This window comes from Convolutriloba macropyga, chromosome 2, assembly GCF_964194025.1.
Source record: "Convolutriloba macropyga chromosome 2, txConMacr16.3, whole genome shotgun sequence".
NCBI classification, from domain to species: domain Eukaryota; kingdom Metazoa; phylum Xenacoelomorpha; order Acoela; family Convolutidae; genus Convolutriloba; species Convolutriloba macropyga.
The window spans coordinates 24,372,433-24,397,693 of record NC_134469.1 but is presented as its reverse complement, the minus strand read 5'-3'; the positions used below and the strand labels follow the sequence as shown (position 1 = coordinate 24,397,693).

Below are 25,261 nucleotides of genomic sequence, written 5' to 3'. Positions count from 1 at the left end.
TAGTTTTGTTTTTATCGCATTTTGTAGCTCAGCTTATATAATTTTCCTGTGATTATTCAAAGTTCGATATTACAGGCATAATCCAATTTTTGTTTTTACAGTGCAGGAACTCAAAGTAATTCTCAAACTTAATCTCCAAATGAACCATAATTTCTTGAAAAATCGACTCATGCGTGTTTTTAGTCCATATTCTTCAATTGCGTGCACATATATGTATCTATATATATATATATATATATATATATATATATATATATATATATATATATATTATATATATATATATATATATATATATATATATATGTGTGTATGTGTGTGTGTGTGTGTGTGTGTATGTATGTGTGTGTTTGTGTGTGTGTGTGTGTGGGTTACGTGTGTGTGTTGTGTTTGTGTGTGTGGTGTATGCGGTTGGATGTGAGTGTGGGTGTGTGTGAGTGAGTGTGTGTATGTATGTGTCTGTGTGTGTATGTGTGTGTGTGTGTGTGTGTGTGTGTGTGTGTGTGTGTGTGTGTGTGTGTGTGTGGTGTGTATGCGGGTGGGTGTGAGTGTGGGTGTGTGTGAGTGAGTGTGTGTATGTATGTGTCTGTGTATGTGTGTGTGTGTGTTTAATGCAGTGGCCATTTTCTGTTGTTCATTTCAGTGTTGAGAATGGCTACTCTCTTGCTATAGCGTGGTTATTGATTGTATACTTTTTTACTGGAAAATTTTGCTGTTCGAATTTTCCATGGGTATTATCTTTATTTATTGAATTTGTTTTTCATTCTTAGGCTAAGCATCGATCAGCTAACAGTCTAAGCATAACAGTTCTATTGATTGTAGTTCGGTAACAAAAGTTAACTGCACCCTCTCGAAAAGTTTGCTACAATTCTTGCAAAATCGCTGTCATTGTCTTCAGTGACCGTTGCCGGATGATTCATTGAAGAAGCTTACTAACTGTAAAAAGCTCTTGAACGGTGTTCAACTGAAATAACAAGAGTTATAGAATAGCTTAAAATTGTTCCAAACAATCATTAGATTTTTCGAAAGCATAATTTTGGTTCTTGAAATTATGACCTCCAACTGTTCTTTAGAAACAGAAGCACAACTACTGATGAAGTGAAATACGACTAGAAATGGGCACAACTGACTACTATTACCGCGGGATCAACTCAGATGTCAGTATGGATTACACATCGATGGAAAAAGACACCAAAGATGATCCAAGGAGTCTTGCCGAGAAGTTGCCCATCGATTTCTCGTCTGTCAACTTCAGCTTGGTGATAACAGTGACGTTCTTTGGTGCTCTGGGCTTGGGGATGATTGGGGTTATGCTTGCTGGTCTCTGGTACAGGTTCTGCGTGCCACCTAAGCCAAAAAGACCGTTAGTACTGTATTATTATAAGTTAATTCAGATCTATTCTGTTTCGGTCCACATTCATTGAGGATGAGGCGATCTGATGAGCGGGTAAAACATACTGATTGTTTGCGCTCTGTTTTCAAACTTCAGCTGATGTTTGTCGACAGTGGGGCTAGAAAACTATATGGTGTTCTGTTAATTGTGGGGCCATTTTCAATTCATTAAAACTAGATCTTTCAAAGTATTTGTAAATGAATCCAATTTATTCGACAAAAGACCAACACTTTTACGAAATACAATTTCAATTTTCATTACATGTCCAACAAAATATATAATAATTAAAGTTCTATTAAGATATGTCTTTTATTAGAAGCGAAAAAAATAACTAATCATAGTGTCAATGGTCTAGTACAGAAGACACAGAAACTCTGGACCAAACTGATTTAGTAATAAACAACGAAAAAGAATCTGTTTGCACTACGTTGACAATGTCCGAAACGGCAATTTTCATTAACCTTAGCGTTTCCTGGAATCAAGTGACCACAACGTGTACCCGCTTTTCGCAATTCATATATATTTTTAACGAAGGAATTTAATGCGCAGAACGTGGAAATAAGTAACTTATATCGTGGAAAGGTCTTATATTTTGTCACGAGTGTTCACAGATAAATATCCCCTTTTTATCATGAAATTAACCCAAAAACTTTAATGCCGAATTGCATCAAAAACTCAATTGTTCTTGTGAGCAGTGCTACGGGTAATTAGGAAACCTCTTACTGTTTTCCTAATCCACTCATAGCAACGATGGGGAAGTAGCTGAAACTAATCAGCAATTAGGCTTTCTCTAATTTCAGTGAGTAGATATTGTAACGGTGGAAATGGGTTACTGGGAAATGAGTTCTTTCTGGTGTGGAAACTGTTGACTTATAACGTGGGAACGTTTGACGAAAAATTGTTCCATGCTTTCACGATAGCGCTGTTAAAAATGGGGCACATATAGCCTTTTTTGAAGAAAATTTGAACTAGGTTAGTATAGCGTCTTTCGATTCCACTCATGCTTAGAACTCTAATCTTAAAACATGGTTTGTGATAAACCCAGACGAAATCGGAAATGTATGCAGTCTTTCTTGTAAACATCCATCTTTTTTCATTTGGCGACACCGCCAAATTGTTTTGTGTAAAAAAAAACTAAACTTGAGCAATATTGCAATATTGTTGAGAAAAGGCTATGAGTTTTTGGTTATAGCTGTTTCTGTAAACAGACAAATCAGAAGACGAGAAAAAAATCATAGGAACACATTATCGGTAACACCACATTTCACACTTCGTTTTTCCCATACATTTGATAATCGTATGCTTTTGAAGATCAAGGTCAATTTTTTAAACCTTTGTTTCCCTCATTTTTTTAAGTCTTTTTGAGATCAAAGATTCACGAAAACCGTTGTTAAAATACTTCTCATACCTCTTTGACTAACCCTCATCAAGGTAGGTCTCGTATGGTTTGAATGATTTCTAGCTGTCATATAATGATGAAATCTGATTTGAAATCTTACAGAAAATACCCAATAAATTTGCGAATCATGTAGTCAGAGCGCTTCTTTTGGTATACTGCATTTGAAGTATGCTGCTTGACTCTTTAGATAAGTTCAAACAAAAATTTTGATTTGTATATCTAATTAGATCTTGATTTTAATGATATCTGGAAAAAGTTCTGCTTATTTCTTAAAAATGAGTTTTTGTAGTTATAGCATGGCGTCACAGAATGCATGAAAACGTTAGTCCGGCACTTAGACATGCTCTTCTATTAGCACTAAATATTGCATTTCAGAATCTTTTGGTACATCACATGAGTTCTGTTTTATCGATAGAAATTAGAAAGGCCAATGGAAGGAAAGAAAAAGGTGTATGATTCCCTGTAACCATACAGTGTTCATATATGATTTCTTAGTGACCATACAAGGATCCATCTTGATTTCTTTGAGTTACTAAGATTGTAGTAAGAAATCAGTTCTGAACAATATGAGAACATATATAAGTATGATGAACAATATGATGATCAAATATAAAATAAAAACAATTTTTTAAAATGAAGTTTGTGTTAAACTAAATGGAGCAAAATCGAAATATTTTGATGCATCACGTGAACACAATTAAATGTGTTCACCGCAGTCTTCTTTATGCTGAACTGAAAACATAAACCTTTGATATAGTTTTCAGCCAGCAAAGTTTGTCTCTTCTGTTTCTTCTGAAAATCGTGACAAGATTTGATCATGACAAGATCTTTCCTCGCCTCTCGTCTCATCTTCTGAACGCAGTAAAAACAAGCAAATAAAATAGAAAGTCTGCCAAAGTTATGTCTGTCTAAGTCTGTTAAGTGTATGCTTAAGTTTCTAAAAATTTGTTAAGGTGTGAGCATATATGGTCATTGATCGGGATGATCAACGTCTCATTGGAGGTGTTTTTATCAGGATGCAAAATGTTATAGGTAATTTTGAAGACACACACCACATATCGGTTGTCACATATGCTCTGAACTCTATTGTCAATAATTTCTTTTTCAGAGACGATGACCTTGAACAGTCGGAAGACATCGATTACAAACACCTGCAGATGGTTTCAAGGTCAAACTCATTCAACCCAATTTCAAACACACTACCCCTCTCGCAATTTTCACCAAACTCACTTCAAACGAGTGAGCACAAGCACGATGACATTGACCTTGACAGTCCAGACGAACCTGGCAAAACAAGCGAGACGCGCAACTTTCTCTCGGTCAATGACGCAGTGCGACCAACGAAAGTCAAGACCAAAGTCGTGGCTTCGCGGAGCTATCACAGTTTGAACACGCATGACAATGAGGTTTTCACGAGTGTAGGAAACGTGAACAATGTGCGTAAACAGGACAGTGTTGGCAGTAAAAAGAGCGATTTTCAATCTAACAAGTTGTCGGATGCTACTACGGTCAGAAGTGCAAGTGAAAATACGTAAGTTCTTCCTCTCCAATTCTTTTATTTTTTGCTGGGGCTAAAAATGTTGAGTCTTGTTTGCTTCGCACATGCACTGGCATATGGCAGTCCCACAAAGTTGTTACAAACACTCACGCACAGTTTTAAAAACGAAAGATCTCAGCTGTGCAAAATTCATGAGTGCAAAATATACTGCAATTTAAAAAAATATACTCTATGGGAACCCCAAAAAACGTACACCCCAACATATTTTTTTCAAAAGCGACCAAAAAAAACATTTCACATTTGGATACAAGCGTAGCTTTTAAAAATTGTAGCGGATACTTTTTATTAGCTTCTAATAGATTGAGTTACAATCCAAGATACAAAAGATCGTTTGTATAAACTCATTTTTTGTTTTCGCCAAGAAAAATTATTTCATTGCTTCAAAAAACTAGCGCAATTCCGTCGCTGGCACTCTGCAAGATTTTACTCTTTTGATAAAATTTGTATACGCGCTATGCACTAAATATTGTTTTTAAACTGAGTTTTTGTATTTCGTCTGGAAAATAGGATACTTTCAATCTTTACAGTTACGTAAACAGTAAAAAAACTAAGCAGTTTAGACATCTGTTCTCTGCAGACTTAGAAAACAAGAATTAACCCGACATACACACCAAAACTTTAAATTTTCACGTTTTTATTTCACGCCCATGCACAAAAGGTCCACGCGCTCATATACTCCATTCTAAGCGGTCACGGCTTAGCACTCCTTTAGTTTCAATCTTAAATTGATTGTGAATTTTTTATCGTTGCTTGTTCTGATTGAGTTTCAACTGAATTTGACTGTCAATTTATATGTCCCTCTTTTGTGGAGACTCAAATCGCTCGTTAACTTCATGAATAGCCACAAATAATAACTATACGATCAATAATAGCTTTTTTGTGACTCGAAGAGGAGTATTGGTATCCTGCTGGTTTTTTAGCTGTAGCTAGTGTGTTTATGACTTGAACATTTGACTTTTGCTTTCGACCAATGACTTCTGTTTTAGTTCGTTAAATTCTGCGTTCGAACATTTCGAATGTTGCTATTTAATAGTAGCTTAGTTTATATTGTACAGCAATAAGGAACTAATGGTAGTATTCAAAGTCAGAAGGTCAGTTTATGAACTCTGGATCCCATATAAGTCCCACCTACCTATCTAGACTACAAGCGAACCACCTGCTTACCAACTCATCCCCCCAACTCATACACGCATACACACGCACAAAGCAGCCCTCCCCTACAACTACCTAGCCCCCACCCGTACACACGCGCCGACTGCCTACCTACCTACTTAACCCCTGAGCACCTATATACCACGTGCTACCTATCAGACCCTTCTGCCTTCCCCCAGTCCCACTCCGCATACCATCCCCCCATCGACTCGCTCACCCATCCCCACCACCAACTACCTACCCCCCCCCCCACACATACCTAAACCTACCTAGTCCCCACTGGCACCTACCTACCCCTATCTGCATCCCACGCCCATCTAACCCCCTGCCATCTCACATGCCTACAACACGCCACCCACCCCGCTTCAATTACCTGCCCCCGCCCCCACCTACGCCTGTACAAGTTTAACCTCACCACCCCCAGCCCACCTCGTACCAACCACGCCCCCCCTCCACCTACGCCCCCACACCTACCCATGTTCGTCTCTAAATATTGGTTGTTTATCACTGCATGATGTTGCTTTTTAACTGCTCTTGAACAAAGTTTGAGGCAATTATGCTAAACGTGTAGCGTTTTAAAATTTTTATTCAACAGTTTTTTTTTACTTCTTGAGTGACTTTATCACGCTTTAGTTCTCCGCGTGACTTTTAAGTGATCCAGTTTGCTTACTTTCTGAAATAAAGTTTGATGCTAATATAAAACTGATTGTGAGCGATAAGGAATTAAAAATCGTTCGAGAGCAATCCATTCGTCATTAGTCGGTGTATCATTTTTCTTTATTTTTGATATATATAAAAGACGAAGGCTCAATTATGAGCTCTTGTTGCACGACTCTTCGAGTAATTTCCACTAGTCTGCTGGTTCTGTATTTTAGTTCTTTGAGAATTCTTTCAGAAAGACGAAGTTACTTAGCTTGGATGTTGTTTTTATCACGTCGTTATTTACTGCATTTCGAACTTCTGAATTAATAACTGAAATATTAACAATATTAGCATTGTTGCTGGACAAATATGGCAGCCGACAGCAGTTTAAATGGACGTGTGACGTGAAGTTATTGCTCGTTGTCCTTCTGCAAAGCACATACAAAAGTTAAGTTGGTCTGTCTACAAATTTTACCTTTGTGCATCGAAAATCTTGGCGTCATTTAGGCCGTGCCAATATACTCTTGTAAGCTCTGAATTTTGTTCTCAATTTACATCTTTGCTCAACTACTTTTTAATCTTCGTCAAAACCTTAAATTCTAGTAGATTCACTGGTATTTCAACTCCAACTAACCCGGTAAAAAATTTTGCAAACAAAGTAGTCAAGGCCTTGCAATATAGCTGTTTTTCTCAGTTTTTACGAAAATTTCCTTCTTTTATATTTCTCTTTTAAACTAAACTAGTCTTTACTTTTAAACGTCTAACAATGTATAAACTTCTAATGGAAAAATCTATGATAAAACAATTTTTGACTTCAACTGAAACAAGGAGGCTCGGTAATGTGCGATCGCACATAAGGTTCCGACCCCGCTCACCCACAATTTTGGCATAATTGTCTACCAAATGAGGAACAGATAGTAAAACCCAAAATTTATTTTTGGGAATCCCAAAAAACCCAAAAATCCCCAAAATAAACCAAGTATTTTTCAAAAAAAAATAGTGTATGAACGAAAAGATAGCCTCCAAAGCAAATAACTCACCGGATTTAAAAATGACTCACTAGATTGATGAGATATGCCAATATTAAGAAAGCGTGTGAAGACGAACAGCAAAATGAAACAACAACAAACATTAATTAAATCAAAAATTTATGTCCTTTTTAAAAAACGAAACTTAATAAAAAAGTCAACATACCGACAGATAAAACCGAAACTAAAAACAATAACTTTTTGAATAACTAGAAAAGATATGGGACCAGTCCATAAAAACGTTTGGTAACAATTAGAGAAGAAGAACAATAACAGTAAACTCGCTAATTTTTTCATTTAATTAACTTCAAAGTGCTGAAATCCAAACGAAAATGAATTTAACAAGTAAAAGATCTCAAAAGTTTAAGATTACCAATGCTTCTATAGAAGGGCATTAAGAGCTGTCCTTGTACAATTTTTAATGCGGCTAAAAAGAACAACAAAAAGACCACAAACAAAAATTCTATTAAAACTTGCCAGAAAACTCTGTTTGAGCCGTAAAGCCATAATTTGGCCCTAAAAATATGTTCGATTGCACGTTCTTCAGACACCGATAAAGTAGTATGTGGCTTTTCAATAATGAGACTAGATTTTAGCTTCATTATTAGCTGATTTTTCGTTCAGTTATCCTGCTAGTTTAGACCCACAAACTATATTTTTACTTCGTTAATCCTTTTGATCTGGGTAAAGCTCTTAGAAAACCACTTTCTGTACATTCAACAGAAACAACGCTGAAGAAAGCAAATCTGTCAGATTTGTTTTCTAGCAAGAAATGTCTTTTCTCATGTCACAAAACTTAAAACTCCTTCTTTTTGTTACAGCAGAAAAATTGATAAATAGTATAGCAATATGCTTTTTACATACTAGTGCTAGGAATGGAAATTGAAAAAAAAATATATAATTGTCTGCCTCGGCCGCAGGGGATCTTACGTATTGTTTCTGGCTCTCAAATGATATCCTGAATTCTCATCAAATATTGGAAAATAATATTCGGTCCCAAAGTACACTGCAAATCTAAACGGCCTGCTTTCAAATAAAAGTGACGGCTTTCTACATTTTTATATGATTTCGTTTAATGGTTCAAAAATTGCTGCGGAGTTGTGCGTCACACTTTCTTTGTTCTTTCCTTTGTCTGTTATTTTTATTGTCGCGATATTCATAAATAAATATACACTAATATATATATATATGTTAGTTGAAACTCAAAAATAATTTCTGCGTTTTTGATAATCAATGAGTAAAGTTAGCAAAAAATTGCAAAGTTCTAATTACAGAGCACTCTCAACAGAAGTTGAAGTAGGAATAGCCCCCTTTTGAGTCTACAAAGATGGTGTTAGTGTTGTTTGCGGGTGTAATTTCGGCAAATTTAATCAAAGAGGCTTACTACGTGCTGTTTTTTATGAAAAAGGCTGAATTTTGAAATATTTAGCCGAATATTTGACAAAAAATTTAAATCAAAATAATCAACAATACGTTTTTGTATTTGAAAACAAAATCAACAACACTCTTCTAAAAAAATTCAACAGTTTTTGCAAAATTGACGAAAATTTAGCCAAAAATTCCGGAAAATGTGAATAAAAACAACGGAATTCACTCTACTTTTCTCAGAAATTTAAACCTCGATAATTCCCTGTAACAAACGAAAATAAAAAAATCTTTTTAATTCCATATTCTGCGCTGGACAAGCTTTCTAATGATACCAGTCTGAACTCTCTACAATTAATATATCGATCGGCTAAAATTGTCTGAACAAAAAAAACCATTTGAGTATATAGTTCCTCCCCCCTCAAGAGGGGTCGGAACAATTATCCTGGCGTCATCAATTTAATACTGATGTCAAGCAGAAGAGGGGAGCCAGAGTTGAAAAAAATTCACTGTCTCTCAGCCTAATCAGGTTACACTGACCAAATGTATTAGAATATGAAAAAAAATCTCATTCTTGAGATTCTGACAAGGAAACTGATCGGTGTGGATTTTATTTTGACAAGGAAGCTGCTCAAAGTATTTATTTGTCTACCACAGCTAAGCTACAGTTAAATGTAACCTAATTAATTGAAGGGGTAAAAACCTTGGCCAAGGATAAGGAAAGTCCAATTTTAACTAATGAAGTACGATTGCTTCAAACTACGATTCTCTGAAATTAAATTTCATTACAGTTAAGTGCTATCGTATTTTTTTAAAATAAATATTCTGCCACTCAACAAAACCCAATTCTGATGCCCATTTAAAGCCTAAATTTTAGCTTCATTATTAGCTGATTTTTCGTTCAGTTATCCTGCTAGTTTAGACCCACAAACTATATTTTTACTTCGTTAATCCTTTTGATCTGGGTAAAGCTCTTGGAAAACCACTTTCTGTACATTCAACAGAAACAACGCTGAAGAAAGCAAATCTGTCAGATTTGTTTTCTAGCACGAAATGTCTTTTCTCATGTCACAAAACTTAAAACTCCTTCTTTTTGTTACAGCAGAAAAATTGATAAATAGTATAGCAATATGCTTTTTACATACTAGTGCTAGGAATGGAAATTGAAAAAAAAATATATAATTGTCTGCCTCGGCCGCAGGGGATCTTACGTATTGTTTCTGGCTCTCAAATGATATCCTGAATTCTCATCAAATATTGGAAAATAATATTCGGTCCCAAAGTACACTGCAAATCTAAACGGCCTGCTTTCAAATAAAAGTGACGGCTTTCTACATTTTTATATGATTTCGTTTAATGGTTCAAAAATTGCTGCGGAGTTGTGCGTCACACTTTCTTTGTTCTTTCCTTTGTCTGTTATTTTTATTGTCGCGATATTCATAAATAAATATACACTAATATATATATATATGTTAGTTGAAACTCAAAAATAATTTCTGCGTTTTTGATAATCAATGAGTAAAGTTAGCAAAAAATTGCAAAGTTCTAATTACAGAGCACTCTCAACAGAAGTTGAAGTAGGAATAGCCCCCTTTTGAGTCTACAAAGATGGTGTTAGTGTTGTTTGCGGGTGTAATTTCGGCAAATTTAATCAAAGAGGCTTACTACGTGCTGTTTTTTATGAAAAAGGCTGAATTTTGAAATATTTAGCCGAATATTTGACAAAAAATTTAAATCAAAATAATCAACAATACGTTTTTGTATTTGAAAACAAAATCAACAACACTCTTCTAAAAAAATTCAACAGTTTTTGCAAAATTGACGAAAATTTAGCCAAAAATTCCGGAAAATGTGAATAAAAACAACGGAATTCACTCTACTTTTCTCAGAAATTTAAACCTCGATAATTCCCTGTAACAAACGAAAATAAAAAAATCTTTTTAATTCCATATTCTGCGCTGGACAAGCTTTCTAATGATACCAGTCTGAACTCTCTACAATTAATATATCGATCGGCTAAAATTGTCTGAACAAAAAAAACCATTTGAGTATATAGTTCCTCCCCCCTCAAGAGGGGTCGGAACAATTATCCTGGCGTCATCAATTTAATACTGATGTCAAGCAGAAGAGGGGAGCCAGAGTTGAAAAAAATTCACTGTCTCTCAGCCTAATCAGGTTACACTGACCAAATGTATTAGAATATGAAAAAAAATCTCATTCTTGAGATTCTGACAAGGAAACTGATCGGTGTGGATTTTATTTTGACAAGGAAGCTGCTCAAAGTATTTATTTGTCTACCACAGCTAAGCTACAGTTAAATGTAACCTAATTAATTGAAGGGGTAAAAACCTTGGCCAAGGATAAGGAAAGTCCAATTTTAACTAATGAAGTACGATTGCTTCAAACTACGATTCTCTGAAATTAAATTTCATTACAGTTAAGTGCTATCGTATTTTTTTAAAATAAATATTCTGCCACTCAACAAAACCCAATTCTGATGCCCATTTAAAGCCTAAATTTTAGCTTCATTATTAGCTGATTTTTCGTTCAGTTATCCTGCTAGTTTAGACCCACAAACTATATTTTTACTTCGTTAATCCTTTTGATCTGGGTAAAGCTCTTGGAAAACCACTTTCTGTACATTCAACAGAAACAACGCTGAAGAAAGCAAATCTGTCAGATTTGTTTTCTAGCACACACACAACACACACACACACACACATATATATATATATATATATATATATATATATATATAAATATATATATATATATATATACTTATATATATATATATATATATATATATATGTGTGTGTGTGTGTGTTGTGTGTGTGTGTGTTTGTGTGTGTGTGTATAAAGATACATATATAGCAGCATCATGGATAAACAACACCAAGTGAAATAATGCCAAGTGGGAACCCAGTTTATAAGGATAAGTTATCATCAGGTTGTTACCTCAGCAGGATCAAACTTGGCAGTACATAACGTGGGGCAAGTTTCATTGCTAATACTTTTAGGAAAATCGTTTTAGAAGTACAAATGGTGGGACACTAAAGTTCCAAAACAGGCTAATTTAGTGAGTTGAGATGTCCAACGATTGAATGGTAGTGCCAGAAGCCTTCTGCTGCTTTTGCTCAATATCAATAGCTTAAACAGAAGTCAGCCATGTATAAACAAGGAGTTGGCGTAGGAGTTGGCCTGTAAAGAAGTTCTGGAAATAAAATATATTGTAGAGGGAGTTGCACAAAATTAAAGAAACGGAACACAGGAGAAGCACGATGAGATCAAGAGACTTCATTATGAGTTATTTCGAGTACTCCTTAATAGAGGATTTTTGTGGAAGACCAAAACACCAGCTCTCAATTGAGCAAATTTGGTTACAAAGATAAAAATTTGAACTAAGTTCCGCAGTGGGGGAGGAACTGTACGCTCAACTAGGTTTTCTTTGTTCCGTAATTTTTAGCCTATCGATATATTAAATGATATCATTAGAAAGCTGGTACAGCGTAGCATTTATGATTAGAAAGATGAATTTTTTTCAGATTTTGTTCTCATGTTCTTATCTAATTTCAAAGTTGTGAGAATAATTGACTTATTGTCGTTGTTTTGGTTCACATTTTTGCTCAACTTGTTTGTCAACTTTGCCTTAAATATGTTAAAATTGTACACAATATTGTTTTTTGTGTTACTTTTAAGGGCCAGAGAGTCTTGCTGAACTGCTTGATCAATCGTTTTAGCTAAAACCTCAGGTATATCTTCTCAAAATTCAGATCTTTTTTAAAGAAATCGCAGCAATCAATTTTCTGTAGACCGGACTTGTTTAAACTTCCGGATTAATAATCTAAAGACTGCTGACATACTCTTTTCTTGTCTTAGAAGGGCTACTTGGCTTCCGTTTTTTAAGATGGGAATCATCTTGAAATAAAAGTTTGTCTGATTTTCATTAATTGGAATGAATAAATATCCAAAACTTGTCAATCAATATCTATAAGTTTATTTTTTCTTTCAAATTTTCTTATTCACTGATATTTGGAACTATTACATGTTTTCAAATGACAAGCAGCAATAGCAGGTCTAGTTTGGATTTAATGGTGGGTTTTAGCAATGCAAAAAAACTTTCGACTGGTGTTTGGTAGCTGTCTTCTCTTTTAATATTTTAGCCGTTTTTGTTTTTCATTTTACTTATTGACCAGGATGATGTAAAATCAAAATCTAATTATTTATTTATCCCACTTCTGTACAAGTTAGGCCCAATAAATGTAGTTTATGTTTTCTGCGAAAAGCTTATCGTTTTTATGGCTTAAACACTGTGCTTCCATAGAATTGTCAATGACACTTCAACTTCTACCTGTATTCCTTTTTTGTCGTCATATGATCTAGAATCACTAATGACGGGTCCAACCGGATTCCATTGGAGTTAAAAATTTTCCTCTGTGATATATTTTTTATTGTTCTGAATTTTAAAAATCTTTTTTCAAAAAACAATGGATTTTTGAGCTCAGCAAAATTTTATCTCCACTGTATTCGTTGTCATTTTGTAATCTTATGACATATTCTAGCTGGTGAGAGTTGCAAACAGTTTCCAAAGGAGTTATCAAGGAATTGACCAAGTTAATTTATTTGGAAGATTTTGGTTGTTATGACTTCTGAAGTTTTTTAGTCTGAAAAAATTATTGGATTTTTGAATTTTGCTAATTCTGATCTTATATCTGACAACCTGTTGTTCTGTCTCGACACAAAAAAGTGGTTGCATCTTCTTTCGAGTGAAAAACAATTTAGGTTTGTTATTTTATTAATTGTTTTTTGGTTCTGATGCAACAAGTTTTCATAGTTTTTAAAATTACATATTTTGAGGTTCCTTTTGAGCTGTGTGGTCACATTATCACTTTTATGACAGATCAAATAAAGCAATATTGGCCTTGAAAGAAAACAAAATTGATCATAAAGAAGTTTAGTGAGCAGGTTATGGCTTTTGTGGCTTCAAAACCATTTTTTTCTCAAATTTTTTCAACTGTTTTTTGCTGTTCTTTTTGTTGTCGTATGACATATTCTGGATAACGAAAAATCCTTCAGTGGAATAAAGGAACTGTTTAATGATTTTATTTGATAGCTAAAAATTGTGATTTTTTGAAATTTTTTTGAACACTGTAATTTTTTGAATATACTCTGCAAACGAACGTGAATTCGAACTTTCGTTTCAATCGTATAATTCGGGCTATTTGATGTTTTTTCTCCAGTGAATTAATATCTATTTTTTGGCCCTCCTATAAATTAATACACCATATTACAGGATTGGTTATTCATAAGTTTATACGTGAATTATACAATTTTTTCTTGTTTAAGCCTTTCCCAGTTTACAGATTATTGTAAAAAGCATTTGTATAAAAAAATTATTCCAAGGTACTTAACCAATTTAAGTTTTGTATCGAGTTTTGCTGAATGTGGATAAGTAATTCGTCGTCTGGTTTTAACCGAGTTTTGATCTTAGAATGTCACCAATTTTCGCTAAAATCCGTGAAAAAAGGTTATGTAGTGGGAGGGGTGGGTGGGAGGTGTTATGAAAACATTTTTACATTCGCTCAGGTCAAAATTACTTTTAGAGATTTTATGCTTTAATGTGAAGTCGTAGTATCATTACACGAGAGGAAACTTTTGATGACGTATAGTTCTTGATACCCTCATAGAGGACAAAGTATAGTGATGTGAACTGATTGAGGAGTCAACAGATCGTAGGCTTTCATTCCTGTTTTCCTAGGGTGTCCATGAGCAACCACTCGCAGGAGAGCAAACAACACGCGAGGGGATCACTGGGCAGTAAAAGAGGAGGAGAACAGCGCAGGGCTTCGTCACAAAGTAAGTTACACTTATTTTTTTCTCTGAAGAAGCTCGATTTTCAAAATTGTTATTCCGATTAAATCGGTGGAATCATCAGTTAAATCATAGGAAAAAACAATCACTAAAAGTCGTTTAGTGTTCGTTAACTTACGCGCTCTTTGACGATGATCACATCCAAATTTTCTATTTGACAACCAAATGTTTTTTCTCTTCTACTTTCCTTTTTTATATAAAAAATTTGAACAAAGAAATTTATTCATTATTCTTGAGATTTGAGCGATGCATTTTTTGCAAGCGATTTTCTTAATATACTTTTGAGACCTTCCCGGGTTGCAATACTTAAAAATTATACAATATAATCATCAATGATGTCACACACATCACATGCTATTTCCTTGCACGATCATTGTATGATTTGGGAAACACCAAAGTCTTTTATGATTACAAGGAATTAATTTATCATCCTTGTAAACCAACAGGCTCATTATTCAGGGGAAAATCACTTTTGAAAAGGTCAGCACCAATTTGGGAAACATATATTATCGTTTGTCCGTTATTGCTAATTTAAATTTTGAATTTGAAATTTAATGGCACCAGCAATTTGGTTTTCAGTATATTGTAATTGGTATCTTTACTGCAAATTCACATATTCACATATGAACCTTAATGAAAATCAATAAAAACTATACCGTGCTAGGGATGATTCGAACTGAAAACCATGTCTAAACTTAATTCAGGTCAAATGAGCGCCCAATTTGTGGCTTTTTAACCCTCCTATATGACCTGAAAGAATTGTATAACCTTTTATTTGCTATCCCTATCTTTTTTGATTGAATCCTTGTTAAGACAAAAATTAGATAAAACTTACCTCAAATGTATCTAAAATCCAGCTCAGTTAAAATAAAACACGGAATATAAGTCCTATGCCAGAGCGCAGTCAAAATGATACTGAAGTCAATCTGAAGCAAAAAAATATTTAACAGCTTTTTCGATATAAAAAAAGTTATGTAGGAAAATATTTTTGAAAAATTAAAATAACATGACAGATTATTAAAACGAAAGTTAATATGCATCAAGTTTTCGTTGAAGAAATTTTTTAACTTCAAAAAATATCAATATTCCCAACGTTTAGTTTTTTGCTACCTCTTGTTTTTATGGGACATGGCTCGAACTTTTCATGCGTATTACAAACAACTTTCACCCATTTTTAATGAAAAGGAGTTTTTTAAAAAGGCCTCAAGTTGACTTGGTCGCAAAATAAACAAAAATTATTTGAAAAAATCCCTCCCATAGATTATTTTTCAATCAAATATATGAGACAGTTTTTAATAAGGTCTCCACTTACTCAAGGGCTGATGATAGTTACCTAGAAGTTGCAAAACTTTTGCTGAACACTGCTGTTTGGTAAGATCTTGTGAAATAAAAGTGAGCCTGAAATTATATAGAATTTCATTCTAATTGAGCAACGCACTCATTATGTTTTGTTGAAAAGTCTTTCCATTGGCGAAGACTCTGCTAAAGTAAATGTTTTTCGTGTTTTGCTGAATTAGCTCAGACAACATTTTTAGAAAAAACTTTTTGCTGAATTAGCTCAGACAACATTTTTAGAAAAAACTTTATCATTTATAGAAAAATTTCTTGAAAGTAGTTTGTTTTAGCTGATTCTAATATTGTTCGTTTCAATTGTGCCATTTCCTACAACAAACTAAGTCTAGAAAAACTAATCAAATTAGTTTTTCTAGACTTTCATGTTGCATGTTTAGTTTTTGTAGACATTCGTCTTGCAGGTTTTTCTTCTACGTAGTTAATTTTTTTCAATTTCGATTAGCTGAATAGTTTTACTGCATTCAAATTACACTCATTTTCAAAAAACATCTCTTAGAAACAATTAAATCTTTTTTATTTGACTTATAAAACCGACATGTTGATCCTATAAATTTTTAATATTTTTAAGCTTTGACCACATCATTAAACTTTTGATAAAGACAGAAATTTTCTCAAACGCTGTTCCTGTGCGAAATGTATTGATTCACTTTCATTTTTGCAAGAAAAGCTTTAACTTGCATGATGAATACCAATACCTCAAGCCAAAAATTGTTCTTGAAAGATGCTTATTAGACAGGTGCCTGTCTTTAAAACTTTTTTGAAAAATTCTTATTGGAAGCTTAAATTGTTTAAATTAGCCCTATTTCTCCGATCGCTTTTTTAATCGTACAGGAGTGTGAGTGATATCATTAGAAAGCTTGTCGAGTGTAGACATTCAAATTTTAGAGGATTTTTTTGGGTTTTGCTTTTTCCGAAGAGTTACGGAGAGTTAAACATTTGTGAAGTATAGCCTAACAATTTTTTCTTATATTCTGATCAATAATTGATGAAATACGATGACATTGTTAACAATATTCTCAGTGGCTTTACGTTCAAGGATAGAAGCGAATTCGTGGACTGTTTGAACCTACTTTTTGGCAAAATTTCCTGACAATATTTTTGTAAAATTCAGAATTTTTTTCTTTTTTTTTGTAAAAATAGTATCAAATATGCCTATTTGGCCCAATTTGTCCTGTTTGACCAATGCTGACGACATAAAAAATGTTGGCGCTCTTTTCCTTCACTCAGAAATGGGCTAATTTGTGTTCCTACGAAAAATGTCTGAATGTTACATTTTTTTGATCTTCCGCTAAATTCAACTGATATTTATGCAAAATGCTTACTTTATATTTGATATATTCAGGTTTTCGTTTGTATAAAGACTTTGGCGAAATATTTCAGAACGATTCCGTTTTTTTAAGTTCGAGCAGTGATAGCAAGGCAAGTCCCAACGCTGTATTTTGTGATGAAAAAGGATTCGGATTGCTTTTTGATTCTGTCAATTTTGAATTATGTTTTTGAAATTTTTAAAAATGAAATTAACAACAGGTCACTTTTATATCAAATAAGGTCTAAAGGAACAATATTGTGTTTTATAAGTCGATCTCAGGGGTTTTATGACTCAAGAATTGATGTTCTTTTTGTAGTCCTATGACTGAGTCTAATTAATCAATTTTTTATTTGGGTGTCTAGGTAACTAATAAAGAAACAAGCTAATGCTTTGAGTTGATTCATAATGCTTTTCGGTAAATTTCTAGTTTACGATTTCAAGTTTACTATTTTGCTAATATGTGGTAACTTTTTTGTTTTGTTGGAGAGACATCCAAAGGAAGATCTGATTTGCTCTGGTTGTGGAATTTAAGAGTTCACAAATTAATTGGATTTTAATTGGGCGATGTATTTGTTTGTTTGAAATAATTTTGCCTTATCTGTAATACTTTTGCTTTTTCTGTTTTTATGTTAGTTACAGACCAGAATGATTGCCAACTAAACTTGTGTTATTGACAGGCAAATTTGAAGGCGAAAGAGAGGCCAATGAGCATACGTAATATTTTCAGCGAAAAGCATATGGTTTGTTGGTTTGCATAAAATTATTCGCGAATCTTTGAGTTCTGCCTGTATTAAGTGTTGATGTGTACTCTTTTGAATTAGACTCAGAAATGACATATACAATTGGCTTCCTAAGCAGTAACAATTTAAAATAATCAGAAACTCTTAGTAACTCTTAGTTGAAAACTTACGGTTTTTATGTCTTACGGTTTTAAAAATTTGTTTTAGAAAAATGGTTCTTGGAGGTTTGCCTTTTTCGATTTTAATTATGCAATCTTTAAGCTTACTCTGAGTATTTAGATAGATGGCGTTCTGTTTCTAGTCAATTATAATGAAGTCTCAACTGTTGCTTTTTTAAAATTTTTATTTTTAAGCCTTTATACTCGGAGTTTTCATAATTTTTCTATTCGTTTGTTTGACATTTTCAAATTATTTATGTTCTCTTTTGCTGTCTTGTCACATCATCATATGGTAACATCAAGGGCACGGTAATGGCAAATCGCAAGTCACCTTAGTGGCGTCGAATTGAGCTGTAATGATGAAATTCATTAATTTTAGTGAGCAGATTTTGATCTTATTGTGTTCGACACTTTTTCCTCGCAAAATTGAAATGACTTCTTGTTTTTTGCCTCATTTGTTCTTTTGGTATTTGTATGAAAATCTGGATAATGGCATGTTTCAATAGATTTTTCCTGTAGGTATAAATGAAGCCATTGAATGATTTCAGTTGATAATTGCTTTCATGACTTTTTAATTGAACTATTTTTTTTCTGAAATAGTGTAAACTTATTTTCTGACTTTACCCTTTTTGTTTTGTGCCAACTTAATTGTTTTTCTCATTAAAGAGAGTATCCATTTCTTTTATAGTGAAATGCAAGTCATTTAGTTTAGTTTACTTTTGACCTGATGCTATTTTGACTTTTTTGTTTAGTTTCTGAAAAATATGGATAGACAATGAGTTTTGGCCTTAAGTATCGCTTGTTGTTTTTATTTGATTTTGTTATTTTTCTTGTCTCTTATTCTCCTTACTGGCAGTTACCTCTATGTGAGGTATTGTTTCATTTGCATTTTGGTTAGAGCTTAAAGCGATTTTTTAAATGGATGAGCCAATTTTTTTTCGAATAATAGATGATTTTTGAAATTTTTCTATCTCTTCCTCATTTGGTGGACTAGTAAGTGAAAAACGAGGTTGAGCGGGTTCGGAACTTTATGTGCGGACGCACATTACCGCGCCTCTATGTCACTTGTGCGTTACAGTTAAAACATTGATATCGTTAATGATATTGAACCCTCTGACACCTGATGACAAATAATTAAAAGAATAGGGTTTATCAGAAACATAACCACGTTTTATGAGAATTAAGGACGGTCCTGATTAATCAAGCACACACAAGTTTCATCTTCAAGTTGGACCTTATTTTCCCTCAACCCAAATCGGGATGTACCAAGTTAGCTAAAAACCAATCATGTTTTAATTTAGTTTAAGACATATTAGGATTACGGGATACTATTTCAAAATGGACAGGTTGAGCTTGAATATTGTTCAGCTTGAATTGTTCAGCTTAAATGTGTTTTGATAATGAACAAAAATTCTGATGTCTAGCAGATTCTAGAATTTTCTTATTTCAGGTATCGGGGGTAAGTTGTCTGTACAACAAACACATCGCTCTAGCTAACTCTCACTTGAAACAAATAAAATCACCATAACAGCTAACACGATCGTTTCTACCGTAAATTAACGATTAGTTTGTAAACATAAAAACTGTTTTTAAATGTGAAATGACTTAGGGAAATGCCTTTATTTAAATCGTGAATGATTTCTAATTTTTCGAATTAAATAGAGGTTGCAGAGCTGCTGCGTTTGAAACCGATGAATCCATTTTTGAGGTTACTTGCAGATGGAAACAAGGCACCTAAACATTTCCTGTTTTTGATGATTATGAAGCGGAGTTCAACAAAGTTGTCTATGTGATGCCCCCCCCCCCTTGTCTGCAAAATTCTATACGATTTTGCCCGCTGTCCAAGCTCTGGTTATCAGTTTCTTTTTTTTTCAGCTGTAGTTAATTTGATATCAAACAATATGTCCCCCAAATTGTTCGTGAAACTTCATTTTCTCGAAAGGTTTGTCCAAGTGATTGATCCCAGGTAGCATAGCAGTACTTCTATATAAACCAAGCGGCGAAAGAAACAAATCCAACATGATATGTCACTCACTATAGATACTAGTTATATTTTTGTTAGAAAAAGATGCATCTGATTAAATCAACAACTTTAATATTTTCAGTTTATGATTAACAAAACATCTAAAGTTTGCTTTTTCGTTTAAACATTTGTTTTGCATTTTCAGAAAATCTCATAAAGCAATCATGAGCGTCTTCATTTTGTTAGTGTGAGGGTGTTCAAAAAATTTTTATGTGGGGCTGAAAAATTGATAGGAACCGTATTTGTATACAAATAATGAGCAGGAAAAACATTTTTGTTAAGTTTGTTCTTCTCTTAAAAGACAGTTTTCACTGATTTTCAATTCGAACGTTTCCACAACGTTTGAAAAATATCTAATTCTGGTTTGTCTGTAACCCACAAACTGATATGCTGATTTTGACCAAAAATCAGATGAATCATTTCTGACCTGAAATATTCGGAGAAGGCTAGTTTTTCTTCTGTCCTCAAAGCAAAATTGAATTCCTAGCTTACATCAAATCAGTGCTACTGATAGTTCTATAATAACCTGTTGTATGTTATTATTTACATATCAAATTCTGAATTTTTGAAACTTAAATGGAATTTATTGATATTTTTTTCTTAACTTAAAATGCCAACTGGGAGGATTTGTTGGCCAAAAAGTTTTCATTAAGATTTCACAATAAAAAATCTCTGCTATTTAGTTCCAGTAGGAATTAATTTTATCAAACTTTATTTGAAACTTTATAAACATCATTAAATTCAATTGGGGAATGCATATTTTGTTCATTGCAAAAATTATCCAAGAGAGACGTTTAAGGATGGATCTTTTTTCTAGTTCAAGATAAACATTCGACAACGAAACATATAGAAATTTAAAGTCCGAAAAAATCTTGTAAAAATTGATGCTTCCTACTTAGCGTGCCGACAACTAGCAATTGTGAGTATTGTTTGAATTTTTTGTCTCTTTTACTCAATTTTGAAAAAATTTAAGTTTATTGATGACATTTTTGTACCTTCTGTTATTCTACGAGCACTGCCGTTTGAAACTTCTACGGTTAACACCACAACTAGAGGGAAAGAGAAAGAGAGAAAGAAGAATTTGCCCATACGGTACCTAATACATGGGGAGAATGTTATTTTTAACTTCATTTGGTTAAAAACATTTAATACAATCGGCCTTTTTACGCCTGCAATCTAATTGCCCTAAAACTTCCAGGCTAAGCTTGGCAACACTTATTTATTCTTTTCCAATCAACGGCGCTCGAGTCATGCATATTTTTTATAAACTTTTTATAAAATTTTTTATAAACTTATAAACTTATAAACGTGCACTGCAAGTGTACGGGTTTCGTTTGTCTATATTTCGGTTCTAATTCTACGTTTTGAGATAGTTTTTTCCTATTGAAAAGTTTTGCTATCCATGCGTGACTTGTCAACATAAACTAATTACAGATCGAGTGTTATTCAGTTGCCTTTATTTTCAGATAATGCTTTTAATTTTTAATGGCAAAAGTCTCCAAGTGAATCGAAACCTGACACACCTTGACAAGACATGCATGATCTTCACATCTGTTGTGAGACTCGAAACATCTTGCCACAAACTCGAAACACCAAGTATTGGTGCAAATACTCAATCTTGGTAACATCTTAGTGATATATTATCAAGGTGAACCAAGGAAGATTCTTGGATGCAAATGAAAAAATTTTGGTGATCTTGATAAATATTTTGAAATTTTAATATGTTTTCTTATAACGGTGTGACGTGTTTCAGTTCACTGAGTTCTCATCGTGCAAGAAAAAAGTTCAAAAATTTCAATTTGATAATTTTCAAATCACCAAAAAATTCTGAAATATTCTTGCATTACTCAGTTTATTACATCAGAACATCAGTTGAGCGAAAAAATCATTTTAAACAAGTGGTTTGAATATTTGATTCTTGTTAGCACCAACGACCGCCAAGTGTCAACCCAAATCTTGGTCTATCTGCATTATTTGGTACGCAGAAACCTGCCATGCTTCATAAATTAACAAGGAGGCTCGGTAATGTGCGTTCGCACATTAAGTTCCGACCCCGCTCATCTACATTTTCACTTAATTGTCTACTAAATGAGGAAGAGATAAAAAAAGTAACATGTCAACATATCGTTCAACAAAATACTAAATGAGCAAAACAACCTACCTTAGAGGGCCGACGAGACCTGTGGCTACCATAATATGACTACCGGAAAAAATGGTGATAAAAATCAAATAATTACAAATAATAATTACGACCAAAACTCGTTGTCCATTTTTTGAAAACGATTAATAACCAAATCAAAATGCCATCAGATAAAACTTATACTAAAACAGATTATCCTCTACTTCATTAGAGGAAAATATGGGACTTTTCATCGATGCAAATTGGTGACATGTCCACAAAATGAAAAAAAGGGCAAAGTTAAAAAAACGTTCCCTTTTTAAAAAAGAATTAATGTCAAACTGATTAGAAATTTTATGCATTAAACGAAATCCTTGAGATTCTATTATACCTCCATATAAAGCGATTGTGAACTCTTTTATCCAGAATATGTCATACGACTACAAAAAGAACGACAAATACAGGCAAAAATAAAAAAAAACTGCAAATTTGCAAAAAAAACTGCAATAAAACTGCAAATGCTACAGAAAAAAATTTGCACGAAAAAAATTTGCAGAAAAACTATGTCCCGGCCAAATAAACATTGAGCTGTTCACTGTAAATATTTAGAATATTTGATTTGCGTTTTTGTCAAATGATCAGAGTAGTGCCTATTATAGTGATACTGTAAAAAGAAAATAAAAACCTACTAAATGGGTCGAATCTGCAAAAATAACGATTATTTTACGAAAACTGTTTGTACCGAGAACAAAGGCCTTTTCAGGAAAACAAAACTGCTATAAAGAGGAGAATATAGTTGATTACATAAAAAATATGACTTGTCAAAAGGCATGCTAAGCTAAAAGTTAACAGAAATAAGATTGGCAACTCTCAAAAACATATGGTCTTTTAAAAAACAAATGTTTTCAAAATTCATAGCTAACATAAAATTTCATCTAAGAGACTAGACTGTTTATTTTGCAATTTTTTCGAAAAAGTAATTGCGCCTGTTCTTATTGAGACTAAGTTATTAGAAAAAAAATAACATTAAATACAAGCTGATGTAAAACTTTTCACAAACAGCTTTACGAAACCACAGTGTTGAAGACAATAAAAAATATATTAACCGCGAGAAAATTAAATCTTCCTTTGCGTCTCCTTCGACAAAATATAAAAATCTTTTTGCAAAACCACTATTTCAAAATAACAACAAAAAACCAGAAAAATTGAAAACTAGCTAAATTTCACAAAATTCTTTTGAAACAAATTGTGTAAGCCCTGAAGACATCAGTCAAAACGTTAAACACCAGAAAAATCATTGTTTTCTTCAATAAAACATTGGATAGATCTTTCAATAAGAAGGCTAAATTACGAATATGATACAACAATGTATAATACGAAAAAAAAGCAAACCAGAGCAAAAAAGGATAATTTGAAGAATAATTTTTCATTTTTTGAAAAATTTGGTTTGGAAGTCAATTAAACCATTCGCTATATATCGATATCAGTTTTTAAGTTAATTCATATGTCAACAGTTGGCCACTGGTGAGCTTTAATTATCCAATATTTTGCATACGACAACAAAAGATAACTACAAATTCATGGCAAATATAAAACAAAATAAAATAAAATTCATGTCAAAATTAAAAATAAAGTAAACGCTTAAAACCATATCTTAGGAAAACAAAAAAAAATGTTTAATTACTTTTTTTAAAAACTATTTTCCAGATAAATTGCTAAGTAATTTTTATGGGACAATTGGCCAAAGAAACGAAAACAACAGCAAAAACGGGCAATTATGAACAAAAATGACACAAAATTTTGAATGAAAACTTGTTGTACCAAAGCCAAGATACCGCTCTTTTAAAACAATCCGCCACAAAATTATTTTGTTTTCAATAAAAAAGAAATTAAGGTAAAAGTTGACAGAAATAATATAAAAATTATTGACAAGTTCGAAAAATCCATGCAACTTCCTTAAAACAAATATTTTCAATGACGTAAGAGACATCAGGTAACAACCGAACGCATGTTACAAGTTCACCTACACCACTTGCAGAAGCCATGCCATTTGAACTGATTGTAAGGATCCATGATGATATCAGACCTATCCCTGTTTTTGCCGAAGATCGTGCGCCCAAAGATTTGCCCAAGTGTACCATTAATTTCGGAATTAGACCAATTGTTGAGTGAAATACTTTAAATATTAAGAAAATGATGCATTTTGTATAAATATCGAGTTAAATTTGTAAATAAACGGCAAAATTTTATTCCCAGAAGACTTTTATGGGGCACCAAGTTTCAAATTGCTCTCTTTGAGAGCTTAGAGAGATTATGTCAGTGGTTGCTAATGTCTGAATTTTAAAAGTTTTAAACAAAATTTGTAGCCAAATAAACTCAAATCCAACAAATCAGCAACGCTCCACTGTCTCTAGCAGTAACAATAAAACTCTACTGTTAAGATTTTCAACTTTTTTTAACATAAAATTAGCAAAACTGTGGCAAATTTTAGCAAAAATTATTGAAAATGTGAATAAAAATTGTCGAATATTCACAAAACTTTGATCCTCGATAACTCCTGTAAAAAAAAAGAAATTCAAAAAACTCTTTTTATGTCCATATTCTAGGTTGTACAAGCTTTTTAGTGATACCACTCACAACTCTCTACGATGAATATATCGATCGGCCAAAATTGTCTGAACAAAAAAACCCATTTGAGCATATAGTTCCTCCCTCCTACCTAAAGGGGGGTCGGAACAATAAAGTTTGTATCTCCATATATGACTATATGATGACTCCTAAAACTTTCTCAGGAAAAATTTCTGGAATTCCCTGGAATGACTTCTAATTTTTAGAAATCGTTAATTTGGATTTTTGCTTTAATAACATGTGATTTTGGACTTGAAATCACAACTTAAGAGTTTGAATTTCTGATAAAAACTTCACCTGTTGAGTGCTAGAGCTCTAATCTTCATTTAATTTTTTCGCTCGTCAATTGGTTTTGAATTCATTTTGAGTGTCTCACCGCAATTATTTGCCGCAACTAAATCTTGAACAGCTCAAAATATGGAATTTTTCCATAGTTGTGTTTCCTTTGCGTCTCGACGGGGTTTGTGGTTAAATATAGACACTATCAACAAAAATCCGTTTCCGCTCATCAATTTTGCCACTT

The 25,261-nt window shown here is 33.2% G+C and overlaps 2 protein-coding genes across 3 annotated transcripts in view; one reads left to right on the top strand and one right to left on the bottom strand.

Annotated features, from left to right (window-relative positions):
• The window catches only part of LOC142358508 (large ribosomal subunit protein uL23m-like), a 486,669-nt gene that overhangs the window by 285,898 nt on the left and 175,510 nt on the right, over window positions 1–25,261 (bottom strand). The window lies entirely within an intron of this gene.
• LOC142334863 (uncharacterized) overlaps window positions 1–25,261 on the top strand; it is a 79,154-nt gene that overhangs the window by 3,171 nt on the left and 50,722 nt on the right. Inside the window, exons 2-4 of the mRNA XM_075383189.1 lie at window positions 1,074–1,363; window positions 3,901–4,323; window positions 14,296–14,393. Of these exons, the coding sequence (XP_075239304.1) occupies window positions 1,116–1,363; window positions 3,901–4,323; window positions 14,296–14,393 (769 nt within the window). The 5' untranslated portion in view covers window positions 1,074–1,115. The remainder of the gene's footprint in view (window positions 1–1,073; window positions 1,364–3,900; window positions 4,324–14,295; window positions 14,394–25,261) is intronic.